Here is a 22,500-nt window from a genome sequence, read left to right on the forward strand (position 1 = left end):
ATGGGCCAATGGGTAAACTGCGGGACAAATAGATAACCAAAAAAAAAAAAGAAGCGCTGTTTCTGCATCTCTACCTTAGGACCCCCCTGCAGGGATATGTTCATCATTATGGGATAGATGCACAGGTCTGCCCGTTGCCATGGATACCAGCACGCGAAAATTCACAGTGCGGAGATGGTTTTCTATCTACTTGAAGAACAAGGCGGCAAGGAACAAAAACAACACTGGCTTCTGTCAACTAGAGGTGAGTCAAGCTGTTTAGACACCCACGCAGGAGCAGCACAAACTTCTATCAACTAGAGATTAGTGTATGTGTGTGAATGTGCACGTGATGGGAGGGGGATTGCATCACAGTTGCACCATGCGTGTGAGTGTGTGAATATTAAGGCCATAAACAGCAGCCGTCTCATATCAACAGCCGAGGAGGATGAGTGTGAAGAGTCTGTGTGCACATGGGAATGGGTGTGGGAAGAATGTCTGTTATTTGGTTTGTTGTGGAGAGGTTCAGGAGTCATTGCAGCATTGTTACAGCTGCTCCTCTGCTTGTCTGTCAAGAATACAGAAAACAGAGGGGTAGAGAGATGCTGTGTTTTGACTATGAGACAGACAGGCTACATGGAAATACAGTCAGAGAGACAAAAAACGCTAACAGGCAAACAAGCAGCCAGGCAAGCAGGTTGATAGATAAATGAATAGAGACAGATTGATTCAGTGGACGGCCACAGCAGTGGAGGTCTATTTATAGCCCAAACAAACCAGCAGGGAAGAGAGAGAGGCAGTATGCCGTTTGCAGCACATCTACCTGTTTGTTTGAGATATAAATAGAAACTCTCCCCTCCCGTGCTCTGCTCTTCGTTGTTGTGACCGTGTGCTGATGAATCATCTTGACAGGCTATCTACCCGTTTGTGTGATTGTTAGTCATTCTGGCTGGCAAGTGTCTGTCTGCTTGTGTTTGTTTACCTGCTTGGCTGACTGTCCACATCTGTAACGGGATGCTTTGATGCGCCATGTGGGGAAGATCTCTTTCACTTCCCTCCCCTTCATGGGAAGGTCGAATATCAGGGTCAGCTCTCGATCAGCATCCTGGTACTGAGGCCTTGAACCTGTGTCCTTCTGGTTGATGGACATCACTCCTGCTGCCCTGATTAAAGAATAAAACAGCAATTAATCGCATAGGACAAATTGCTACTGCACTGCTCTCTATGGGCCGAAATTTGACAGCATGTTACACTTCAAGCTACGCCCCAATCAATGACATCACAGCAGGTGATTGCTGTTGAAAAAAATATATTACAATAGCTTTGACTTTACAGTTTTAGTATTATCTTTAAACCCCAAATAATGTGTTACACTCACATGCTATAGAATAAAGTCATCTCATATTAACACTGTGCTCAAAAACTCTAATAAACTCCATGCATGATGTATTATCTAATTTACACAAGGTAATCACTATAAACTGATACAGTTTCACATACTGCAATTTGAACCTCTGATCAGAAGTATTACATTTTGTGCATTTCTACAAATTGATGTGAAAACTGAGTCAAAGCAAGTGTGAAATATTGTGATAGAAAATCTGTTGACATCCCTGACTGTTACGTTGGGTGTGAATCTGCACTGTTGCTATGCTGTCATGTCAGCAGGTGATATGCTGTCAGGTTTGTTTCCTCCCTTGTGGAGGATGAATGTGTAGCTCTGCTTGGTTCTGCACTTCCTTCAGGATTTAGACAGCAACAAAAATCTCTATTTTAGTAATTATCTCCATTATTGAATAGCAAAAGGAATTGCCAACAGAGTGAGATCATTTCATTTGTTTCCAATGTGAATGTTTTATATATATTTAATGCCATTTCTATGATCAAATGTAATTTTATTGATACAAGTGCATCAATCTAGAGATTCTGACTCTTAATTTCTACAAAATGCACGATACAAGGGAAACTGTGCTGGAACAATTGGAATAATCTCTCCCTCTGGTGGAGTTTGGTCTTGTAATCAAAATGAGTCTCGAAGGCTGAATTTGAGACTTAATAACTTCCTTTGCTGCTTATTATTTCGGTAAACTGCAACTGGAAAACAAATGTGCTGTGTTACTCAAAGACTCAATAACACTCACTACAGAGAGAGCCTCAAATAACTTGCCGTCTCAGCAGAAACAGATCTAGGTGACAGTTTGATTATTTCTAGCTTTATATGGACTTTGAGTCTCAGATATTACTCTACTTCCAAATGGAAACATTGTTTATTGTACTGATTTAATCCTAAAGCCTCAAAATGTTCTGACAGTGGAAGGCAACAAGTGTACATCCAAAAATTAACAAGAAAGTAAATTTAGATAATTAACCTTGTAAGATATCTAGTAATTCACACAGTATATTACCGGTATGTAAATAAAGCTTTAGCTAAACTACAAACCATATTTGTAAAACTAAAATACTGATGTGTAGGCCTATGTGATTGTGTTAAAAATAAAGAGACACACAAAAACAAACAGAATAGGGAACTGTCTATTTCACTGCTCACAAGAAAATTAATTGGCCAACCCTGTTCCTTTTTTCACCAAATGCATGTTTAGTCAAACCAACAGATCAAATCAGACAATGTGCACACGGATATGACAACAGTATTAACCCTCAGTTCACCGCAATTTTTTACCATTTTTCAATCATGTCAAGCTGCACATTTGAATGAAACAAAAACCTCAGGGAAGGCAGTACCACAACAATTAACTAAAAAAAAATTTAACTTATGTGTTTGGATTTACAACCATTACCTTTCTAGTTTTACTAACTCCGGTTAGCATTATACTTGATTGAAAGTGGGGTGTAAAGCTCTTAACTTCTAAATGATAACTTAACAGAATTACAGTATATTGTTACACTGAGCAATCTAAGTCGTGCCTCAGGTTGGCAGTTGATCATTTGCTTCACTGAGCAGACTGAATAGGATGAAAAAGGCGGCTTACCCTGTGCATCACTGCCGTGACCTCGGCCCATACCTTTCCAGCAATAACCCAATGGCTCATAAAAATAATCATATTTCTTTGTGTGTATTTATAAGAGTGATTTATGTTATTTTAGGGGGTTGATATTGATGATACATGAACAATATTGCAACTGTCATTCATCTCATCTTGTTCATGATTCACCTGTCTCTGTCTTTGTAAATAACAAACTAATAGTGACGTCTGTTTCTCTTTCCTCAGGATGACAGTATACTTAAGGAGATTGACATCAGCCACCATGTTAAGGAGGGTTGTGAGAAAGCAGACCCCTCTCAGTTCCAGCTGCTTAAAGTACTGGGACAGGGCTCCTATGGAAAGGTACAGGATACACATTTTAACCATAATCGCTGAGACCTGAATATCTCAAACGACAACACATGTAAAAGGAAATTAGAGGGAGAGCAGGTTTCTCTCAAATCCATTGGATCACCCTCATGTCTTTGAGAAAGACAGGATGTCAGTGTTGTTGACACTGTAAGGCAAAAGATAACCCATGACACTAGGCCCAATGCTGACTACTGCACTACCTGCAGGCTTACTGTACAGTACTTGCCTGTCTGACCCAGCAGGTCATTACTTAGGTTAGGTGCTGCAGTGGGTCAGCACTTCTTCACATGTACTACTAGTCAAATCAGTTTTATTTGTATAGCCTGGTATCACAAACCACAAATTTACCTCAGGAAGCTATACAATCTGTACAGGATACAACACCCTCTGTCCTTTACAGTACGACCCTCTCATCGGATAAGGAAAAACTAAACCCAAAAAAAACCTTTTAACAGTGAAAAGAATTGAAGAAACCTCAGGAAGAGCAACAGAGGAGGGATCCAGCTCTTCCAGGACAGACAGATGTGCAATAGATGCTGTGTGTAAAGAGCAACAACATAATGAAGTTACAACGTAGACATATCCAATAGTATTAACAACTTGCATTGTCTGTAAGACGTGACTACAACAGTTTCACTAGACTTCACACATACACTTGATGGCCAAAAGTATGTGCACACTCATGTGTGATTGCTGAACATCTCAATAATATGCTGTTACAATAGCCTATAAGTCTTTACAGGAGAGTCTGGAACCAGACTACCGGGACTTGTTTCCATTCAGACACAAGAGACACTCGGTCAGACCGTAGACTGTATCGTACACTGATGTTGGACAATGAGGATTCACAGTCAGAGTTGTAATTAATCCCAAAGGAGTCAGATGGGGTCGATCAGGGCTTTGTTTGGGACAGTCAAGTCCCAAAACGTTTCTTTTAAGGGCCTTGCTTTGTGCATATTGTCAGCTGAAACAGGGAAGAGTGTTCCCCAAACTGCAGCCACAAAATCAAAAGTGCAATATAGTCTGAAATATCATTATGTGCTCTTGCATTAGAGTTCCCCTTAACTGGAACAATGTGGCTAGCCCAAACTGTGAAAAACAGCCTCAGAAGTACACAGAAGTATTGTATCGTAAATTCGTGAGCCTGGTTTGATAGCTCAGGGCTTGTGCCCTTTTCTATCCATAGGCAATCATATGAGGGAGGAGAGAGGAGATGGAGGAGCCCAGTTGGTGCTGAGGCAGCATGGCCCATGCCCTGCTAGTTGAGGTTTTTTTTTTTTATTTTATTTATTTATTTATTTTTAAATATATATATTTTTTCTTTTTTTCCCCCTTTTCTTTCTTTCTTCCTTTTCCTCATAACAAAATAAAATAAAATGAAATATGCATAAAACAACATGGAGAAAAATAAATAAAAAATAAAAAAATAATTAAATAAACAAAGAAATAAACAAAGAAATAAAGAAAACTTTAAAAAAGCCAACATAACTGGGCAAGATCAATATCATGTGACTGTGTGTGTGCGCAGTTCACAGTTCACAGTGCAAATCAAATTAAGGCAAGAATAGTACACAGAAGTTTGTGGAATGGGATGTCCACTTACTGTTGATGATATACTTTGTGTGTGGTGGTGTAGCCTATTGTCAGTGTTGAAACCATGCATCATTTTCCAATTACAGATTAGCAGTATGACAACTCATGCCACAGTTCACTAGCTTATTTAAATTAGTAAAGACCAACTGAATTGTGAGTGTCACTGTAGATAAGAGGTCTGCACATGGGCAGACATGAAAACACAGCAGATGTTGGTGGGTGGATGTAAGCCACAGGAAGGAGGCATGTGAGGTCAGTTTGCACAGAGTGTGACCTCGGATAGCATGTATAGCTTAGCTAGAGCTTGGTTACTATGTGTAAATAATAGTTGTTGTTGTCTATATCACAGTGAAGAAACGTCCATGTGAATCTTTTATGAAAAGTGAAAGTAGCTAACTTGCACTTACCTCTGCTGGTCGCCTACAAATACAGTGTGAGGGTGTAATGTTAGCAAAGAGCGTTAGTGTCTGAGGCAGAAAGCAGCGAGAACAGGTGAACGGGGCATTAATTCATTAATTAATTAACAGGTGCACATGGTGCACATGGCGCATGCGCAGTAGAGTAGGCTATTAGAAGAAACGCTTTGTTATGTTAGCAACACCTAGAAGTCAGGGGTCAGCAACCTGTCTTTAGCTCCTCTGCAGTGGCTCCCTGTGGACTTTTAAAAATGGAAATGAATAACAGTTTTTTGTTTACATTTTCATTTCTATTTATCATTGTTGTAGGTTTATGGTACGACAAGAGTATAAGGGCCACATTGAGAAAAAAAAATACATCTGAGATTTTGAGAATAAAGTCATAATATTATGATAATAGAGTCAGAAGTTTAAGACAAAAAAAGTCATAATATTATAAAGTAGTAATTTTATGTGATATTACAATTTTTTTCTCGTAAAGTTATGACTTTATTCTTGAAATCTCAGATTTATTTATTTTTCCTACTAATATTATAGTACCATAGACCTATAACAATGATAAATAAAAATGACGTAAAGTTATGACTTTATTCTCGTAATATTACGACTTTTTTTTTCTTGTAAAGTTTTGACTTTATTCTCGTTATATTATAAAAAAAAGTCTCGTAAAGTTTCGACTTTATTCTTGTAATATTACAACTTTTTTCTCGTAAAGTTATGACTTTATTCTCGTTATATTACAACTTTTTTCTCGTAAAGTTATGATTTTATTCTCGTAATATTACGACTTTTTCTCATAATATTATGACTTTATTCTCGTAATATTACGACTTTTTTTCTCATAATATTATGACTTTATTCTCGTAATATTACGACTTTTATTCTCGTAAAGTTATGACTTTATTCTGTAAATCTCAGATTTTTTTTCCCTCAACGTGGCCCTAATACTTCGTAGTACATTTACACTTTGGCCCTCACTGCATTAGACTTATATACTATATACTTAAACTATAAACTGTGTTACCTTCATCACAATGCTCAAATGTTTTGCGGCTCCAGACAGATTTCTTTTGCCTAATATGGCTCTTTTAATAGTAAAGGTTGCCGACCCCTGACCTGGGCTAAACCCGCTACTTGTGTTTTATTTTTTAACTAATGTTGTTACACATAGGGTCTTTTGAAATGTTAGTGTTGTGAATTTTTTACAAACTGTTACAAAACAGTCAATCTCAGAAAACGTGATGATGATGATGATGATGATGATGATGATGATGATGATGATGATGATGATGATGATGACGATGATGGTGATGTTTCCAGGTGTTTCTGGTGAGAAAGATCAGAGGAGTGGACAGAGGACAGCTGTATGCCATGAAGGTCCTGAAGAAAGCCACACTGAAAGGTAAAAATGAAAAGGAAACTATAGCGTTATATCAAAATCAGAAATACTTTATTGGATCCTGGGGGGGAATTTGGGACGTTACAGTTTTTCTTATGTAAACATAAAGAAAGAAAGAAAGAAAGAAAGAAAGTAAAGTACATAATGCTACAATATATAACACAGTATGTGTAGAGTAATATGAATAGATAATAAGAGATATGTGCATCAAACACATACAGTATAACCAAAGTGTAAATACAAAATGCTGAGATGTGTGCTATTACATGTAAATGCAAGCGTAATATAAATAAGACTTAAATAAGAACATTTCTTGAAATGTACAGTTTATGTGCAGTTTTAATGCCAGCGTAGTGCACAGTTGAATTATTGCACAAATTAATTGAAAAGTTATTCTTGAAATGAAGAAAAGAGAACAAACTGTCTTAAAAAATCCTTATATATTATGTTTGGAGGCAAAGAAAGTCCATAGAGGATGTTTTTCTTGTAATGCTTATGCTTCTTTTCATTTTCAAATAGTACTTTTCAATACTGTTGTTTAACCAATTTGTGTGTCTGTAGCATCTAAGAATGGAATAAATGATGAATCTTGACTGAGACACATTACGCTGCAATAACAACTTTATTCTTTATTGGAAGCTGAGTGGTGATTTGTAAAGATTAATATTGGTTATGCGTGGGAGTGATAATACATGATTGTCAGAGTTCTTGGAGTAGCCTACATTCAGGAGGATTTTGGGAAAAAGAGGTTAGTTTGTACTTTTGGTGCAGATAAACTGAATGGGATTATTGTAAACGAGGATGCACTGTAAAAGCAGGTTGAGATGTCATGTGCTGATTTAGTGTCTTTGTACAAGCTTTAATCCTCTGGAATTTGAATAGTCCTGGTCTCATCCTATCAAGGAGACAGATGCTGTAATAACACTGTTATTGTGGTTATAGACTATAGACCAGTAGCACCAAGGGGTGGTTTAATTAAATTTGTATGTTTCACTTAAGTAAAAGCAGTTTCATCATACATAAAACATTCTCATGATATTAGAGGCTTGATGTGATTTATCCGCACGCAGATAGGAATAACTGAATATTATGTTATTAAACAAATTCTTCTTGACCCACTATTTCCTTCTCAGTTCGGGATCGCGTGCGGTCTAAGATGGAAAGAGACATTCTGGCAGAAGTGAACCATCCTTTTATAGTTAAACTGCACTATGGTAAGTCTGACTGTCTGATGGTCTTTAATTTAGGTGTTTATTTGAATATCTTTCTCTCTGTAATCACAATGTATCCCCATATATAACAACATCCTATTTTTCTGACAAAAAGAAAACCTGAAGAATAAGTTTAGATAACTTTTCGATGCCCAACTTGTCTATTTATGCTAGTTGGAATTACGTTTTTGTAGGGAAGTTTGTGGCCCCAATACAGCAATATAGCCTCATATAACTTGTGTATAACTCTGTGTGTGTGTGTGTGTGTGTGTGTATTTGTGTGTATGTCTGCACGCGTAGCCTTCCAGACAGAAGGAAAGCTCTATCTGATCCTAGACTTCCTCCGAGGAGGAGACCTTTTCACTCGTCTGTCAAAGGAGGTAGGTTTGCTCCCGATAGGCTCCCTGGCTCTTTCCTCTTCGTCACCAAACGAATTACAAGCCTTTAATTTTCAAGGTCTAATAGTATAAAACTTATGTACATCACCAGGAGTGAATATATACTTGCCATCATTCTCCTTGTGAACGCTGTGTTGAGGTGACCCTGGCCTCTATTACTGTCATGCTGATGCATTAACAAGAACAAACACATGAACTGACCAACCGTTAGTTGCCAACATGAGCCATCCTGCTGCTTTTTAAATATTTATATTTCCTATTTTATGATCTTTTTTTTTAACCACGTCTTTATTTGTTCTAGGTAATGTTTACAGAAGAGGATGTGAAGTTTTACCTTGCAGAGTTGGCCCTGGCCTTGGACCATCTACACAGTCTGGGGATCATCTACAGGGATCTCAAACCTGAAAAGTACTAAACGCTCATTTAGTTATTTTTTTAATTATTTTAAAGCAGCTTTTAATGTTTTTTTCCCCCAACAGTATTCTTCTGGATGAAGAAGGAAACATTAAGATAACTGGTCAGTGCATCCAACTACAAACAATCTGCCGTCTTGTCTTTCCATTCATCTTTTACTTAAAGTCAATCTCACCTTGTTCCCTCTTCTCTTTGTCTCTCTGTGTTTCAGACTTTGGATTGAGTAAGGAGGCCATCGACCATGATAAAAGAGCATATTCCTTCTGTGGAACAATAGAGTACATGGCTCCAGAGGTGGTGAACAGGAGAGGGCACACACAAAGTGCTGACTGGTGGTCATTTGGGGTACTTATGGTAAGAATTGTTTAATCTTAAAACAATCTTTTACTTTGACTGCCTATTTTCAATTTCAATGTGCACTTGTGATCAGAGCACACGGACACTTTTTCTACTGACTTGCAAGTTTTGTCTGATTGTGCTGTCAACAGCAGCAGGCAGGAATTTCCATGTGAACCAAATACTCAGTTCTTACATAATGTGCCAGTGTACTGGTTTCTGAATTTGGCTTTCTTCTGGTAGTAAAGCTGCTTAATTACCATATCTGGCAGATTAGGTTTCATCACTTTCTGTAATCGTGCAGCTGTTGGATTTTGCTTGTTTTGTTTGCTTGGTGGCTTATTTTTGCTAATACTGAAAAGGAGGTTAACATTCACTGACAGCTGACAAACAGATAGCTGAACATTTCAAAATACTCCCTCTGGACTATACAGATTTTCGAAAATACAGTAGTGGACAGGGCCTATTTTATTAATTAAAAATCCATAATTCTGATTATATTTTCATTTAAATCATTGTAATATAGTCTTTGAGGCTAATGGTCAATACCATTAAAATGGTGCTGGAAAGCTGGTTTCCATTCATCAGACTGTTTTACGCCATTGAACACGACAAGTTATCAATTTTTCTGTAAACATAAATAAAGAAATAAAATAGAAATAAAGAAGGTAAAGTACATAATGCTACAATATATAACACAGTATGTGTAGAGTAAAATGAATAGATAATAAGAAATATGTACAAATATCAAACACATACAGTATAACCAAAAGTGTAAATAAAAAATGCTGAGATGTGGGCTCTATTAAGTGTGCTATTACATATAAATGCAAGAATCATTATGTGAACACGACAAGTTATCCATTATTCTGTATTTTGATTTCTGGTGTTTTGATATTTCTTATATAATAAAAGTATCCAGTCCATAACTAATAATGTTCATATCACAAAATGTATCATTATGTTGCATTTCGATAGCTGGACAGACTGATGTAAGATTCATAGGTCAACACTATGAAATTAAATACAATTCACAAATTTGTAAACAGTTATAACAAACAATTTGTTATTGGAATATGTGTAAATGCGTTATGATCTACTGTTATCTCTACAGGATTTTTCTCTTTGATCATCATTACTGTGAAAATATTACTTTACTGTTCAGGAGTAGAGGTTTCTGAGACATGTCGGCACATACAACTTTTCCTAAAGTTGTTGTAGTTTTGAAGTCACTGAGGTGGATTAAAGTCACAGATTACTAATTGTAACATATGGTTTTGTACTGTATTTTTATACAGACGTATCTATTTCTTGTCAGTATTAATGAAATGTGCCCACTAGCAACATTTATGTTACAAAAACAGGCTGATGATGTGATGGAGCTCATACATATAGTGCACTCATTAAAATAAAATATTAAGGCACAGCTTTAACATTTGTTAAAGTTTATATTGTCAGCATTATCAATTAAAAGAAAGTCTTGTTCTTATGCAAGAAAGTAACTTATGAAACTTTGAACTCATTACATTGCATTGAACTCAGAAGCTGAGAAGCATCCACCTCTACATTACCTTCCACTGGTCAGCTGCCAGGTGCTTTGACAATTGTTATCTGTTTTCCAGTTTGAGATGTTGACCGGATCGCTACCATTCCAAGGAAAAGATCGGAAGGAAACAATGGCTCTTATTCTAAAGTAAGACCAACTCAAACTGTTGTCATTTATTGTTGTTCTTAAAGCTTTTTATTTCTGACAAAATCCTTATGGTCTAGGTATTTTTTGCCCACTTTTTTTCATGTGTTACTGATATTTCATTAGTGTCTTAGTTTCTGTGTACTAATTATGTAACAGTGGTTTTCCTCATATACAGTATGTACAGGATGTTATTGCATTTCAGTCATTCTTAAGTTCTTTCCTCAAAGTGATCCGCTTTTAACTGTTCTATAGTCTGTCTAATGTTTTAAATAATAATGAATTTCTCTGTTATGGTTCATTCAAGATAAGCTGCTTACATGAACCTTCTATTATCAATCTCAAAATAATCTACTATACCTGAATAAACTGAATAATAAATGTGTTGCTAAGAAACTGATCCAATACTACAAACAATGTTGATATATGACATCACTATCAAACATCTGCGTGTGCATAAACTTGTTCCTTGTCTTTTGTGTGCAGGGCTAAGCTGGGAATGCCACAGTTCCTCAGTCCTGAAGTGCAGAGTTTATTGAGAGCGCTCTTCAAGAGGAACCCTGCTAATCGACTAGGTACTGTATACGTACAACTTGGAAAGTGACATGCAAATATGTTTTCAGAATAAAGGTGGTACATTTACATATTTGTGCCGCCTTGGCTTACTGACTGTTGAGGTCAGTTCTTATATGCAAAATATACAGAAAGGGACAACAAGGCTGCAGTAATAGCAGCAACCTGAAATGAAGTCAGTAATTTTGAACACTTTGCAAAACAGTTGAGATGGTTAACATGAGACACTTCACACATACAAACCTGGAGAGCTAATGCTATTAAACCTCATCCTGATGTTGTAAAATAATATTCTACAAATCAGGTTTGTTCATAGCGAGCAGTAATGTTGTGAAATGTCACTTTAACTAGAGCAAACATGAAGCTACAGCATGTCTTTCACAGCTTCCACAGTCTTATGCTTATAATGTTAAACGATACCATTTATGTCCCAAATGTCAAAGCAACCAAACCACCATGGAAGACTGTATTCATGCTCCTGGCATGTTTTATTTAGTTTCTAATTAATATATTTTTTTTGTCATGCTGTCTGTTTGCCTGATAGATGTGAACAATGACATAATTCTCTCAACTTGTCTGAATCTGTGTGATTGATAGGTGCAGGACCAGATGGAGTGGAGGAAATAAAAAGACATCGCTTCTTTGCATCGATAAACTGGGTTGTAAGTACATTTCATGAAGAATATTCCTTCATCTTCATGATTTTAAGATGTCCAGTGAATTGTTTTTGCAAGGAAGGACACTATTTGCAAGGGTGCTGTTAACTTGTATCGTATTAGACACTTGTATATATACAGTATACTGAACAAAAGTGATCACCGACTCAGTGGGACAAAGTTGCGAGAGACAGTGAGAGCAAATCTAGGCCTGTATCATATGAAAGTATATCAGCCACAGCTGTGGAAAAGGTCTATTAACTACAGTGCATATGGTTGCTCACACATATATCTGTAGATTTTATGCTTACAGTTGCTTCATGTTAGGGTGTTAGCGAGAATTTTTTTCCATATCCAACAGTTTTTTGCTTATCATGTGACAAACATACTGGTTTCTTGGAAGTTGAGATGCACTACTCAGATTAGTGGCCTGGGTTAAAAACATTTATTCTCAGAACAACTCATGTGAATCAAATTGTGATGACTATAGTTCCAGTCACTGAAACTCTGCAGCTTTTCATCCACTTCCTCAAGGGTTACCCACAGTCATGAATCATTAAACATCCCTTAAAACGGGAAGTGTCAAAATCCCTAACTTCCCCTGTCTGCCTGTCACGCCTAACTTTATCGTAACTAATCCTCTTATGTATAATAGCCTTTCTCATAGAAAGTATGTTCATGCGCTCATGTTCTGGTGACAGACATTACATGTGAGTAACATTCATGCTGCAGAAGCCTTCTGCTGCATTCCCAAACAAGAGCAAGTAAAAGCAAAGCACTTACAGTATGTAACTACTGTATGTCCTATACAGGATACGTTCAGTTTTTTTAAACAATCTTTAAATAACTGTAGTTACTGTAAATACAAGACGTGTGATTGTTAACAGGGCGTTCCTGACACTGAGAGCCTCGCTCATGGTCACATTCCTTTTTTATCAGAGATGTTCAGAGGGCTTGTGACTCTTGTTTATCCGCTGTTACGAGTAGTGACGCTCTCATTTCTAACAAAATCCACTATTATCAGCTTTACATGCTCACTAATCTCTGCCCTCACCACCAGCTCTCACTGTACTCCTCGCTACATTACTACCTACTGGTCTCTGCCAAACACCACATTTTCCCATTTACAGATGGTGTTGCTGGCTTGATGTGACAAGCTATCAATAAGAGGCTTACGTTCTCCTCCACACTATGCTAATTAAATCCCTCTGCTCTATCGTGCAGATTGCTTTACTCTGTTGTCCATCAGAATCTCGTTTGACTTTTTCCTCTGTGATCATTAATGTCTCGACCTTTGAGGAGTTTCTCTCATAAAGCTGACAAAATCTGCATCCTCGCCTTCACAAAGAATGTCAACTGCAATTCAAATAGCAAGTAAGAGTGTGCATCACTGGTAGCAGTCTCACAATGTTACAATTTTCCAGTGCTGGTGGCCTCTGTTACAGTTATTTAACATGATTGCTGCTCAAAGAGACAGCAGACAACCACTGACACTGCGATGGTGACACCTGCAGGCCATACTCAGTAATGCACTTATGTAAATAAAAGTACAGAATATCCATACTGTGTATACTCTTATATAACAGGCATACACCTGGTATCACATTACATTACACATCATACAAGTGTCCTTTTTCATCACTGTATATGAAAGACTTTTCATTGCCCACGAGTTGAGGCCACACATTATTTTCTGATCTAACATTCTTTATTTTATTCTCTTCTTATCGAATTTGCTCTATTCTTTGTCTTCCACATTACATTTCAAGATCAGACTGTGTTGTTGTTGACTCAGTGCATGTTTAACATTAACACTTGCATCACTATATGATCAGTTTAGTGTGAGATGTGAAGCAAATGTGGGTGGGACATGAACATTTCATTTAACCCTAATAGATCCACTCAGACCATTTTGTCTTTTTTAGGGGGAGATAGCAGGTCAGCAGTAGATGTCACATAGAAGTGGTTTACATCATCTGAAAGCTGGGAACCTGAAGATTAATTTGAGATACAGCACTGTGTGTCAAGTAATTCTAGTCATAAAGCAGAAATGATAATTAATTAATTAATCAATTAATTAAAATAAATTATGAAAGTGTATAAGGGTTTAGAACATTATGATTGAAGTATATGATGGTCATTCCCATGCTCTATTATGTCTTCTAAGTTGTTGCAGATATTTTTGGGTTGATACCATTTGTTACACAGATTCTGTGCTAAATTTTTTTTTTTTTTTAAAGTTATTTTTTTGGGGGCATTTTCCATTTTTATGACAGGACAGTGGATAGAGCCTTGAAAGGGGGTAGAGAGAGAGTGGATGCGGAAAGGGCCACAGGCCGGATTCGAACCCGGGCCGCCGCGGTCAGGACCAAGCCTTAATACATGGACGCCCGCTCTACCAACTGAGCTAACCCAGGCGCCCTTTCTGTGCTAAATTTAACAAATTGTTTTACCCCTCGAGAAATGATAGAAATGATCAATAATTACAAAATGAATACCACATTAAGCCACCAAGACCTTGAGGAACACTATAGAAAAATCCATTTGGTATCAAAACTTTTGACATTTGGAGATTTCTGCAAGAATTGCATTTTTCGGCGATTGGATGGCGAGCACTTCTGTTCTAGAAACTGCTCAGAAACCTCCTTATTATCAATATACATATGGAAAGCCATCCATCCTCTGAATCCCCTCGGTCTATAGTTCATGGCTGTAAAGTTTCATGAGACTGGGATTATCCTAGAATATGAATACAGTTGGGCTCATTGGATCCACAAGAGACTCAGCTTTACAGTCATGCCTAATTTGCAATTCTAAGACTATTGAGCGACCCCAGTATGCAGAAATATTCAAATACACCCTTTTAGTATAGGAGAAAATAACACATTTATACTGCATTCAAAAAAACTGCATGTTTTCTGCCCAAAATTTAATGTGATTATTATAAAGTCGGCATGTCTGTAAAGGGGAGACTCGTGGGTACCCATAGAACCCATTTTCATTCACATATCCTGAGGTCAGAGGTCAAGGGACCCCTGAGAAGTTGGCTATGCCAGTTTTTCCTCGCCAAAATGTAGTCTAACTTTGGCCAACATGACAGGGTTGGTACCAATGGATTCAGGGTTTTTTTAGTTTCATATGATATCAGTACCTTCACTCTAGCTCTAAAACTGAGCCTGCTACAACCTCTGAAAATCATTAAAGCCAGTCGGGATCGGGTCTCGGGGGGTTTTAACTGCTGTGGAACCCAACCCATATTCATTGTTCATACTGGATCCAGTGACTATTTAACACAGTAATGTGATGGAAAGAAAGCAGAGTTTTGTTTACGTAACACTTTTCACTAACTAATTTATAAGCATCACTTTTACATTATGTCGTAATTTTCACTTTTAATTATGTTGTAAGTTTGCACCAGATCATGTGTCATTTTGTGGCGGTCTGCTGATCAGTGCTGACATTGATCATTGTTGTTGTTTTCTGTAGAAGTTGTACAGAAAGGAATTGAGGCCTCCTTTCAAACCGTCAGTCGGAAGACCTGAAGACACTTTCCATTTTGACCCTGAGTTCACCTCCAGAACGCCCACTGGTAACTGAAACACACAAAGACATATTCATATATAAACACACATGTGCTGAGATAAAATAAGACGAGTCCATTAACTGATGAAATTTATCTTGTAGTTGTTAAAGCTGATGATTCATTTTGACTAAATGAGAAATATGAGAAATATTAGTATAATTGTAAAGTGTTGTGCGCAAGTTTGTATCTGTGTTTCTTTGCCCATCCAGATTCTCCCGGCATCCCTCCCAGCGCAAACACACACCAGCTGTTTCGTGGCTTCAGCTTTGTTGCAACGAATCAAAGTCAGGAGCCCAGCGTTGCTACGGTAGCAGCTTCTCGTCAGGAGGTGAACAGCATCAACCCCATGGCGAAGGTACGTGTCTTTAAGAAAGCAGCTCATACTCTATCTCCACATCTGATTATATGATATACTTGCACATTGATTGGATAACAAATTAACCATGTAAATAAATCACTGAATTGATCACTGCTTTATGAGTTAACTGACAGATAAACCAACTGGATAATTAAGTGATTGGCTGTTTAATCATGCCGACCTTTCTAAACATTACCCTCATAAATCACACTCAACTATTACTACAGAATCTGAAGCAAAGCAATTATTCTCTCACCTAATATACGACTGACACATTTGACTATGACAGATATATGAAGATGTATAATAGAAGAGTGTGTGTTTGTGTGTGATTGTTTGTGTTTCCCGCAGCATCTCAAAGGTGATGTGGCCTTCAGTGACGTTTATGAGCTGAAGGAGGAAGTTGGACAGACAGCGACTTCTGTCAGCAGGAGATGTCTGCACAGAGTTACTGCTGTGGAGTATTCAGTGAAGGTAGAGGACACTAAACTTTAATAGAACTTTTTTAGATGTACAACAACATAGACCGTGCATGGATGAGGCCAACCCGGAAGTTAGCATCACCCGTGTTCCCATGACAGAAAGACAATGAGATTTTTCCATTCGATTTTGAATTATTGCAGAAAATACACTCGGTCGCAAACAAACGTTGATGATACGTATACGTTTTGTTCAGCAAGATTATCTCCATGAATGAACACCACTTTTATGATTTTTAGTAAAAAGCTAACGTTAGGCTTTAAACAAACTACACCACAGTCGCATGACTTCACGTCACCAAGGCGGACTAGTGTTAGGCGTGATGACGTTTAGTAGTCTCATTTAGCGACTTGTTAGTAACCGCATTTTTAAGACATGTAAAAGCTTCAAAATTCACAAGTGGGATATTTACTGACGTATTTTATATCGTAGAACAAAACGTTAAAATCTCTTAAGCTTGTGTTGACCACAGACACAGATTTCAGAGTTTTAAATGCTAACTCATTTCCGGGTTTTAAGACTCATTCCTGCAGCACTCTATTATGATATTCACATTATAATATTATTAAGTATTTTTGAACATACATAAAAAGCATTTACAGTTTTTGTCATAGCATTTCATAGCACAGTCTGACCTCAAACACACATCTAAATCCAATCAACAAAATGTAGCAATTACATTATGTATACGGTGGGCTAGTGATGCATTGTGGGAAAGGATGGGATTATTAAATTGAACCACCTAAACAACATGCTTTGTGCATCACGGCCATCCTGGTTATTTAGAGGTTTAGAAGTTGCATTGGTGTGTCTTTCTCAACATATCCTGTGTGTTTCTGTGTTTGTGTCAGATCATTGAAAAAGCGAGGAAAGATCCATCAGAGGAGATTGAGATTCTGTTAAGATACGGACAGCATTCAAATATTATCACCCTGAAGGATGTAAGTGCAACGCACCCACACACAAGGTGCCACATAGTAATTATTTTATTTTTTATTTTTTTTAAAACATGTTAGAAGAGTCTCTTCAGCATCTTTATAGCAGTTTATAATAGGGCTGTCCCCTCATCGTTTTGGTCTTAGTCGACTAAGATTATTTTCATCGATTAGTGATTTTTATGTTTTTTTCTTACCGACTTATGAGCACATCTCTGATAAACACAAGATTTAAAGCGGTGCTTTTATGTGATTTTTTGTGGAGAAACTCAGTTTTACAGATCTGTCAATTAAATCAACTAATCGATTAGTCGACTAAGAATTTCTTTGGTTGAGAACACCCTAGTTTTTTTTAATGATCCGTGTGTTTGTGTGTTATAATCCTGTGTGTGTGCTTTTACCATTAGGTGTTTGACGACGGCCAGTGTGTGTCCCTGGTTCAGGACTTACTGAGAGGAGACGAGCTGCTGGACAGAGCTCTGACGGTGCCAAACTTTACAGAGAGAGATGTGTCAGACATCGTCTGCACACTGTCCAAGACTGTGGAATATTTACACTCACAGGGGGTAAAGATATTTGTTGAAACCTTTAACACGAGACTTATTTACATCATTATACTTGTTTACACTTGCTTGCAAAATACTGTTTGTCTCTTTGGTTTTTGAAGATTCGGTATCAGTTTGAGCAACCACTGAATTACATGTTAACTGTGTGTGTCTTTCCCTTTTTCAGGTCGTGCATCGAGACCTGAAGCCTAGTAACATTCGCTACTCTGATGACAGTGGACTCCCAGAATGCATCAGGATATGTGATTTTGGTTTTGCCAAACAGCTCAGGGCTGAGAATGGCTTGTTGATGACACCCTGTTACACGGCTACGTTCATGGCTCCTGAGGTACAGTACATCAGTAATCATAATGAGAAGATCTCTCCAACACTTAAAATAATGAATCACAGTAAATAATCCCACCAGGCACTCTACTGAAATGACAACTGTGTGTTTGTGTTTGTGTGTGTGCAGGTTCTGAAGAAGCAGGGTTATGATGCAGCCTGCGACATCTGGAGCCTGGGGATCCTGCTCTACACCATGATAGCGGGGTCAGTTCAAAGTTTAAAAGTGAATGTAATGTCATCACTTTCTGCTAACGCTCCCCCTGCAGCTGTAAACAAGATGTGCTCTAAATAAACTCCCCTGGTGAAATAACAGTGAAGACAATAAGAGACAAAGTGTTTTTTCCCCATGACAAATCAAAGGTTATTGCTTTTTATCTTCTCTGCAGTGGCGTTTTACTGTCTCTAGATTTTTATAATGTCAGAGGTTTTAATTCATCAAGCGTTTTATTCACACCAGTTGTAGATTTTATTGTAATTCAGCTGACTTTTGAATTGCTCTCTGTAAAAATTTTATTTTTATTGGCCCAGTTTCAGTCCGTTTGCCAGCAGTTCTGAGGACACAGCGGAGGAAATTCTGGCTCAAATCGGCAGTGGGAAATTCATTATCACAGGAGGGAACTGGGACCTGGTGTCAGACTCTGCCAAGGTTGTTCTTTTTTATTTTTTTTTCGGAGATAGATACACATGAAATGGTTGTGTTACTGACATCATGGTAGTGTCTAAATATACTAATATCACCTATGCATATGTTTAACAACAGGACATTGTGATGAAGATGCTCCATGTGGATCCTCACCAGCGCCTGACTGCCCCCCAGGTACTATTAGTCCCTAATATGACTTAGTATGCTTTATTATGCTAATTTAGATGTCTGCTACTTTAGGTCCATTGATACTATTTTTCATCCTAACATGGAAAATGAAACATGATTGAATATATCACAGATTACATACTGCATGTTAGCTTGTTGTATTTTTTGTATATGAACTTTAGGAGCAGTTTTTGAAAAACGCATCAGGAAATAGTTATTATAATAATCACTTTTGATGTCCACTAGGTTCTTCGTCACCCCTGGATCGTAGACAGAGACCAGCTCTCTGACAAAGCTCTCACCAGACAAGATGCTCTTACTGTCAAGGTCAGACCCGTGTGCACTTGTGTGTGTGTGTATACAGAAAATATCATCAGAACATCAGATAAAATACTTGTTATTATGTTTCTGTTAGGACTGTCAATCGATTCAAATATTTAATCGCGATTAATCGCATGATTATCCATAGTTAGTCGTGATTAATCGCAAATTAATCACACATTTTTTATCTGTTCAGCATGTACCTTAAAGGGAGATTTTTCAAGTATTTAATACTCTTATCAACACGGGAGTGGACAAATATGCTTGCTTTATGCAAATATATGTATATATTTATTATTGGAAATCAATTAACAACACAAAACAATGGCAAATATTGTCATATTGTGTGCTGACTTGACTATGATTTGCCCCAAACTGCATGTGATTATAATAAAGTTGGCATGTCTGTAAAGGGGAGACTCGTGGGTACCCGTAGAACCCATTTTCATTCACATATCTTGAGGTCAGAGGTCAAGGGACCCCTTTGAAAATTGCCATGCCAGTTTTTCTGTCCTCCTTCCTTTGCTGTTATTACATGAGTTCATGTAGGCATCAGCAAAATGCTGTAATGTGTTTCTGTCTGTCCATCAGGTGGCGATGTTTGCCATTTATTTAGTTGTTGGACAGATTAGACCAGTATTAATATGATATTATATATAGTCTCCTTTTGTTCCACCAGGGAGCACTGTCGGCCACCTACTCTGCTCTGAAGCGCTGCGCTCCTGCTCCGGTCCTGGAGCCTGTTCAGTCCTCCAGCCTGGCTCAGCGGCGAGGAATGAAGAAACTGGAGAGTCCCAAAGTTAACTCAGACCCTAAAGAAAAAAAATAGCCTCAACAATCTGAATGAAACTTGAAAGTAACTAAACATACCACATAATTAAAGAAGACGTACTATTTTTGAAAAGCCTAAACGTTGTTACAAAGTGCTCCTTTGGACTAAGCCTAATTAACTAAAGCAGTCCACTAGCACTGGCATCAGGACTAGCTTCAGTTCACTTAATTCAAAGTGTAAATTTTAAACCTTTTAAATTTTAAACTAATCTATTACTGTGCAATATAACATTCATCATGTGCACCTGCACATGAAATGTGACTTTGTCCGATCCCTCAGTTGTCCTGCGGGTATTACAAGCTCAGTTCAAAGTTTTTTCATAGTTTGGTCATCGCTATTAAAACTGATCTGCAGCTGATATTCAAAGACACATGGACACACGTTTACATCTTTTTGGTCATACATGGTCAGAATACAATTAGAGCTGTATAGTAGTGCAATATACACAGACAAATTGTCCATTCCTGTAGAAGCTCCAGCAGCTGAACGTAGGGACAAATTAGTCTGGTCACCGAAATCAGAAAAAGCATTAATCAGTGCCACAAACAACATGCCAACTAGTCGGTTTATTTTAGTTTTCATATTTAGCACATACATGTATGTCAGCAGGAGTTCATGCCATGCATTAATACCGTCTTCCACATGAATTGCTCTAGCATAACAATTATTTGAATGAGGTACTCTCACTCTGATTATTACATTTTTTCCTACAATCAATCCTCTGAGTTCTACAGAGTTATGCATGTTAAAAATGTAAATATCCTACCAAAGGGAATCATTAAGTTAACTATGCCATTGAAGTCTTATTGTTCATACTATGCTTAATAATTTCACTGTATGTATTGTTGTCTTCCATGAATACCGCCTTTGACTATTGTACAATTTGTTGTTAAATGTATCACTGCTGCACAGATCAGATGGAACAGTGAGCTACGGAGGTATTTATGTTGAACGTAGTTTGTTGTGTTTTTTCATAACATATTCCAAATGTTATTTGGCTTAAGAGTAGTCATATAGATGCAGGGAAACTCTTTGGTAAATGTCTCTGCAGCCTGTACTACTTTGTATTATTAACCCAGCATTCAGTGTGATAGATCATCTTTCAGTGTGTGTTCGAGTAGCTGCCGGTACACTTCTGTTTGCTGTTAACGTCTGAAAGCCAAAATGTTTGAGAAGCACTGTGTCAGAGGATTGTATATATATACTGTCTATTGCTGCTGCCCTGATTGTATCTAATAAGTTGTGCAATCACAAATACGAGGTAAGACTGAACAGGGTGTTTTGCAGACATGAGTAGCACACTTTGCGTTGTACAGTTTACCAGTAGGAATGTAGATTATGATGCTCTACAATGAATACATACCTACTGGTCAGAGGTGAAACAAAACATATTGTGACGTGTATAACCAATAAGCACTGTAGCAGAGATACAGTCATTCTGTACATATTATGTTTGCCGATACACAGGCTGTATGTGTTGTGACGCGCTGCACAACTGTGAGAAGTGGAGCTGGGACAGATGCAATATGCAATATGCAGATATGGTTGTAGATATTGTGTTGTACAACAAAGGTAAAGCTGTAAATATTGTTTAGATTGTACATATAATGTTGTACAACTATCGGCAAGCAGTAAGGCTGTATATATTGTGTTTGCAGATATATAGAGATTGTACATATTATATTGTGTTGTGCATCCATTGCTCAGAGTGTACATACTGTCTATACCTGGCCAATCACTGGAATTATTGGCTAGAATGCCAAAGTTTTACAAATAAAGGAAAAGAACAGAAATGGCACTGAAATGAGTGAAGAGTTTATTTAAAATAATATTTATGTACCGGCATGTATTTACTACATTCCTAAATGACAACAGGCCTGTGATGGCCAACGATGGCTCTGTTCTGATCTAGTGTCCCAGTAAGTCTTGTGACAGTGACTAAACATACCATGTAATTAAAGAAGACGTACTATTTTTGAAAAGCCTAAACGTTGTTACAAAGTGCTCCTTTGGACTAAGCCTAATTAACTAAAGCAGTCCACAAAACAGTGAACCAGCATGCACAGGAGAGTGCTGCAGGAATGAGTCCTAAAACCCGGAAATGAGTTCGCATTTTAGCACTTCTGGTTCCCTCGTCTGAAAGTCAATACATTTTTTTAATGGGTTTTTAGTTAGATGACTGAAATAAGGTCTGTGATTAACACAAGCGTAAGAGATTTAAATATTTTGTTCTACGACATGAAACACGTCAGTATGAATATCCCAC

The 22,500-nt window shown here is 37.6% G+C and overlaps 2 protein-coding genes and 1 long non-coding RNA gene across 4 annotated transcripts in view; 1 reads left to right on the plus strand and 2 right to left on the minus strand.

Annotated features, from left to right (window-relative positions):
• myom2b (myomesin 2b) overlaps positions 1-5,463 on the minus strand; it is a 54,229-nt gene extending 48,766 nt beyond the window's left edge. Inside the window, exons 1-2 of one of the 2 annotated variants that reach the window (XM_074613389.1) lie at positions 5,336-5,463; positions 962-1,142 (exon numbers count right to left, since the gene is read on the minus strand). In XM_074613389.1, the coding sequence (XP_074469490.1) occupies positions 962-1,129 (168 nt within the window). In that variant the 5' untranslated portion in view covers positions 1,130-1,142; positions 5,336-5,463. Of the gene's footprint in view, positions 1-961; positions 1,143-5,335 lie in introns of those variants that run through there. The other variant, XM_074613406.1, reaches the window with a different exon arrangement.
• Positions 1-20,952, plus strand: rps6ka2 (ribosomal protein S6 kinase, polypeptide 2). Its single transcript, XM_074613431.1, has 22 exons — positions 1-244; positions 3,210-3,326; positions 6,665-6,746; positions 7,877-7,957; positions 8,255-8,334; positions 8,654-8,760; positions 8,832-8,869; positions 8,978-9,120; positions 10,725-10,795; positions 11,279-11,367; positions 11,963-12,027; positions 15,508-15,610; positions 15,814-15,959; positions 16,314-16,436; positions 17,294-17,383; positions 17,785-17,943; positions 18,110-18,271; positions 18,398-18,474; positions 18,799-18,916; positions 19,031-19,087; positions 19,328-19,408; positions 20,082-20,952. Exons 1-22 carry the CDS (start codon positions 140-142, stop codon positions 20,229-20,231), a joined length of 2,244 nt encoding a protein of 747 aa, XP_074469532.1. The 5' UTR covers positions 1-139; the 3' UTR covers positions 20,232-20,952.
• LOC141754407 (uncharacterized) overlaps positions 15,477-22,500 on the minus strand; it is a 25,679-nt gene continuing 18,655 nt past the window's right edge. The window contains exons 2-3 of the long non-coding RNA XR_012590631.1: positions 20,103-20,214; positions 15,477-15,614 (exon numbers count right to left, since the gene is read on the minus strand). This is a non-coding gene — a long non-coding RNA (uncharacterized LOC141754407). The remainder of the gene's footprint in view (positions 15,615-20,102; positions 20,215-22,500) is intronic.

This window comes from Sebastes fasciatus, chromosome 2 (assembly GCF_043250625.1).
Source record: "Sebastes fasciatus isolate fSebFas1 chromosome 2, fSebFas1.pri, whole genome shotgun sequence".
NCBI classification, from domain to species: Eukaryota; Metazoa; Chordata; class Actinopteri; order Perciformes; family Sebastidae; genus Sebastes; species Sebastes fasciatus.

Excerpts from the sequence above, each read along its gene's own strand:
- rps6ka2 (XM_074613431.1), top strand. The coding sequence starts at position 140 with ATGGATACCAGCACGCGAAAATTCACAGTGCGGAGATGGTTTTCTATC. Across the intron at positions 8,870-8,977 it reads AGGAAACATTAAGATAACTG|ACTTTGGATTGAGTAAGGAG; the intron begins GTCAGTGCATCC and ends TCTGTGTTTCAG. Across the intron at positions 18,475-18,798 it reads CTCTACACCATGATAGCGGG|TTTCAGTCCGTTTGCCAGCA; the intron begins GTCAGTTCAAAG and ends TTATTGGCCCAG.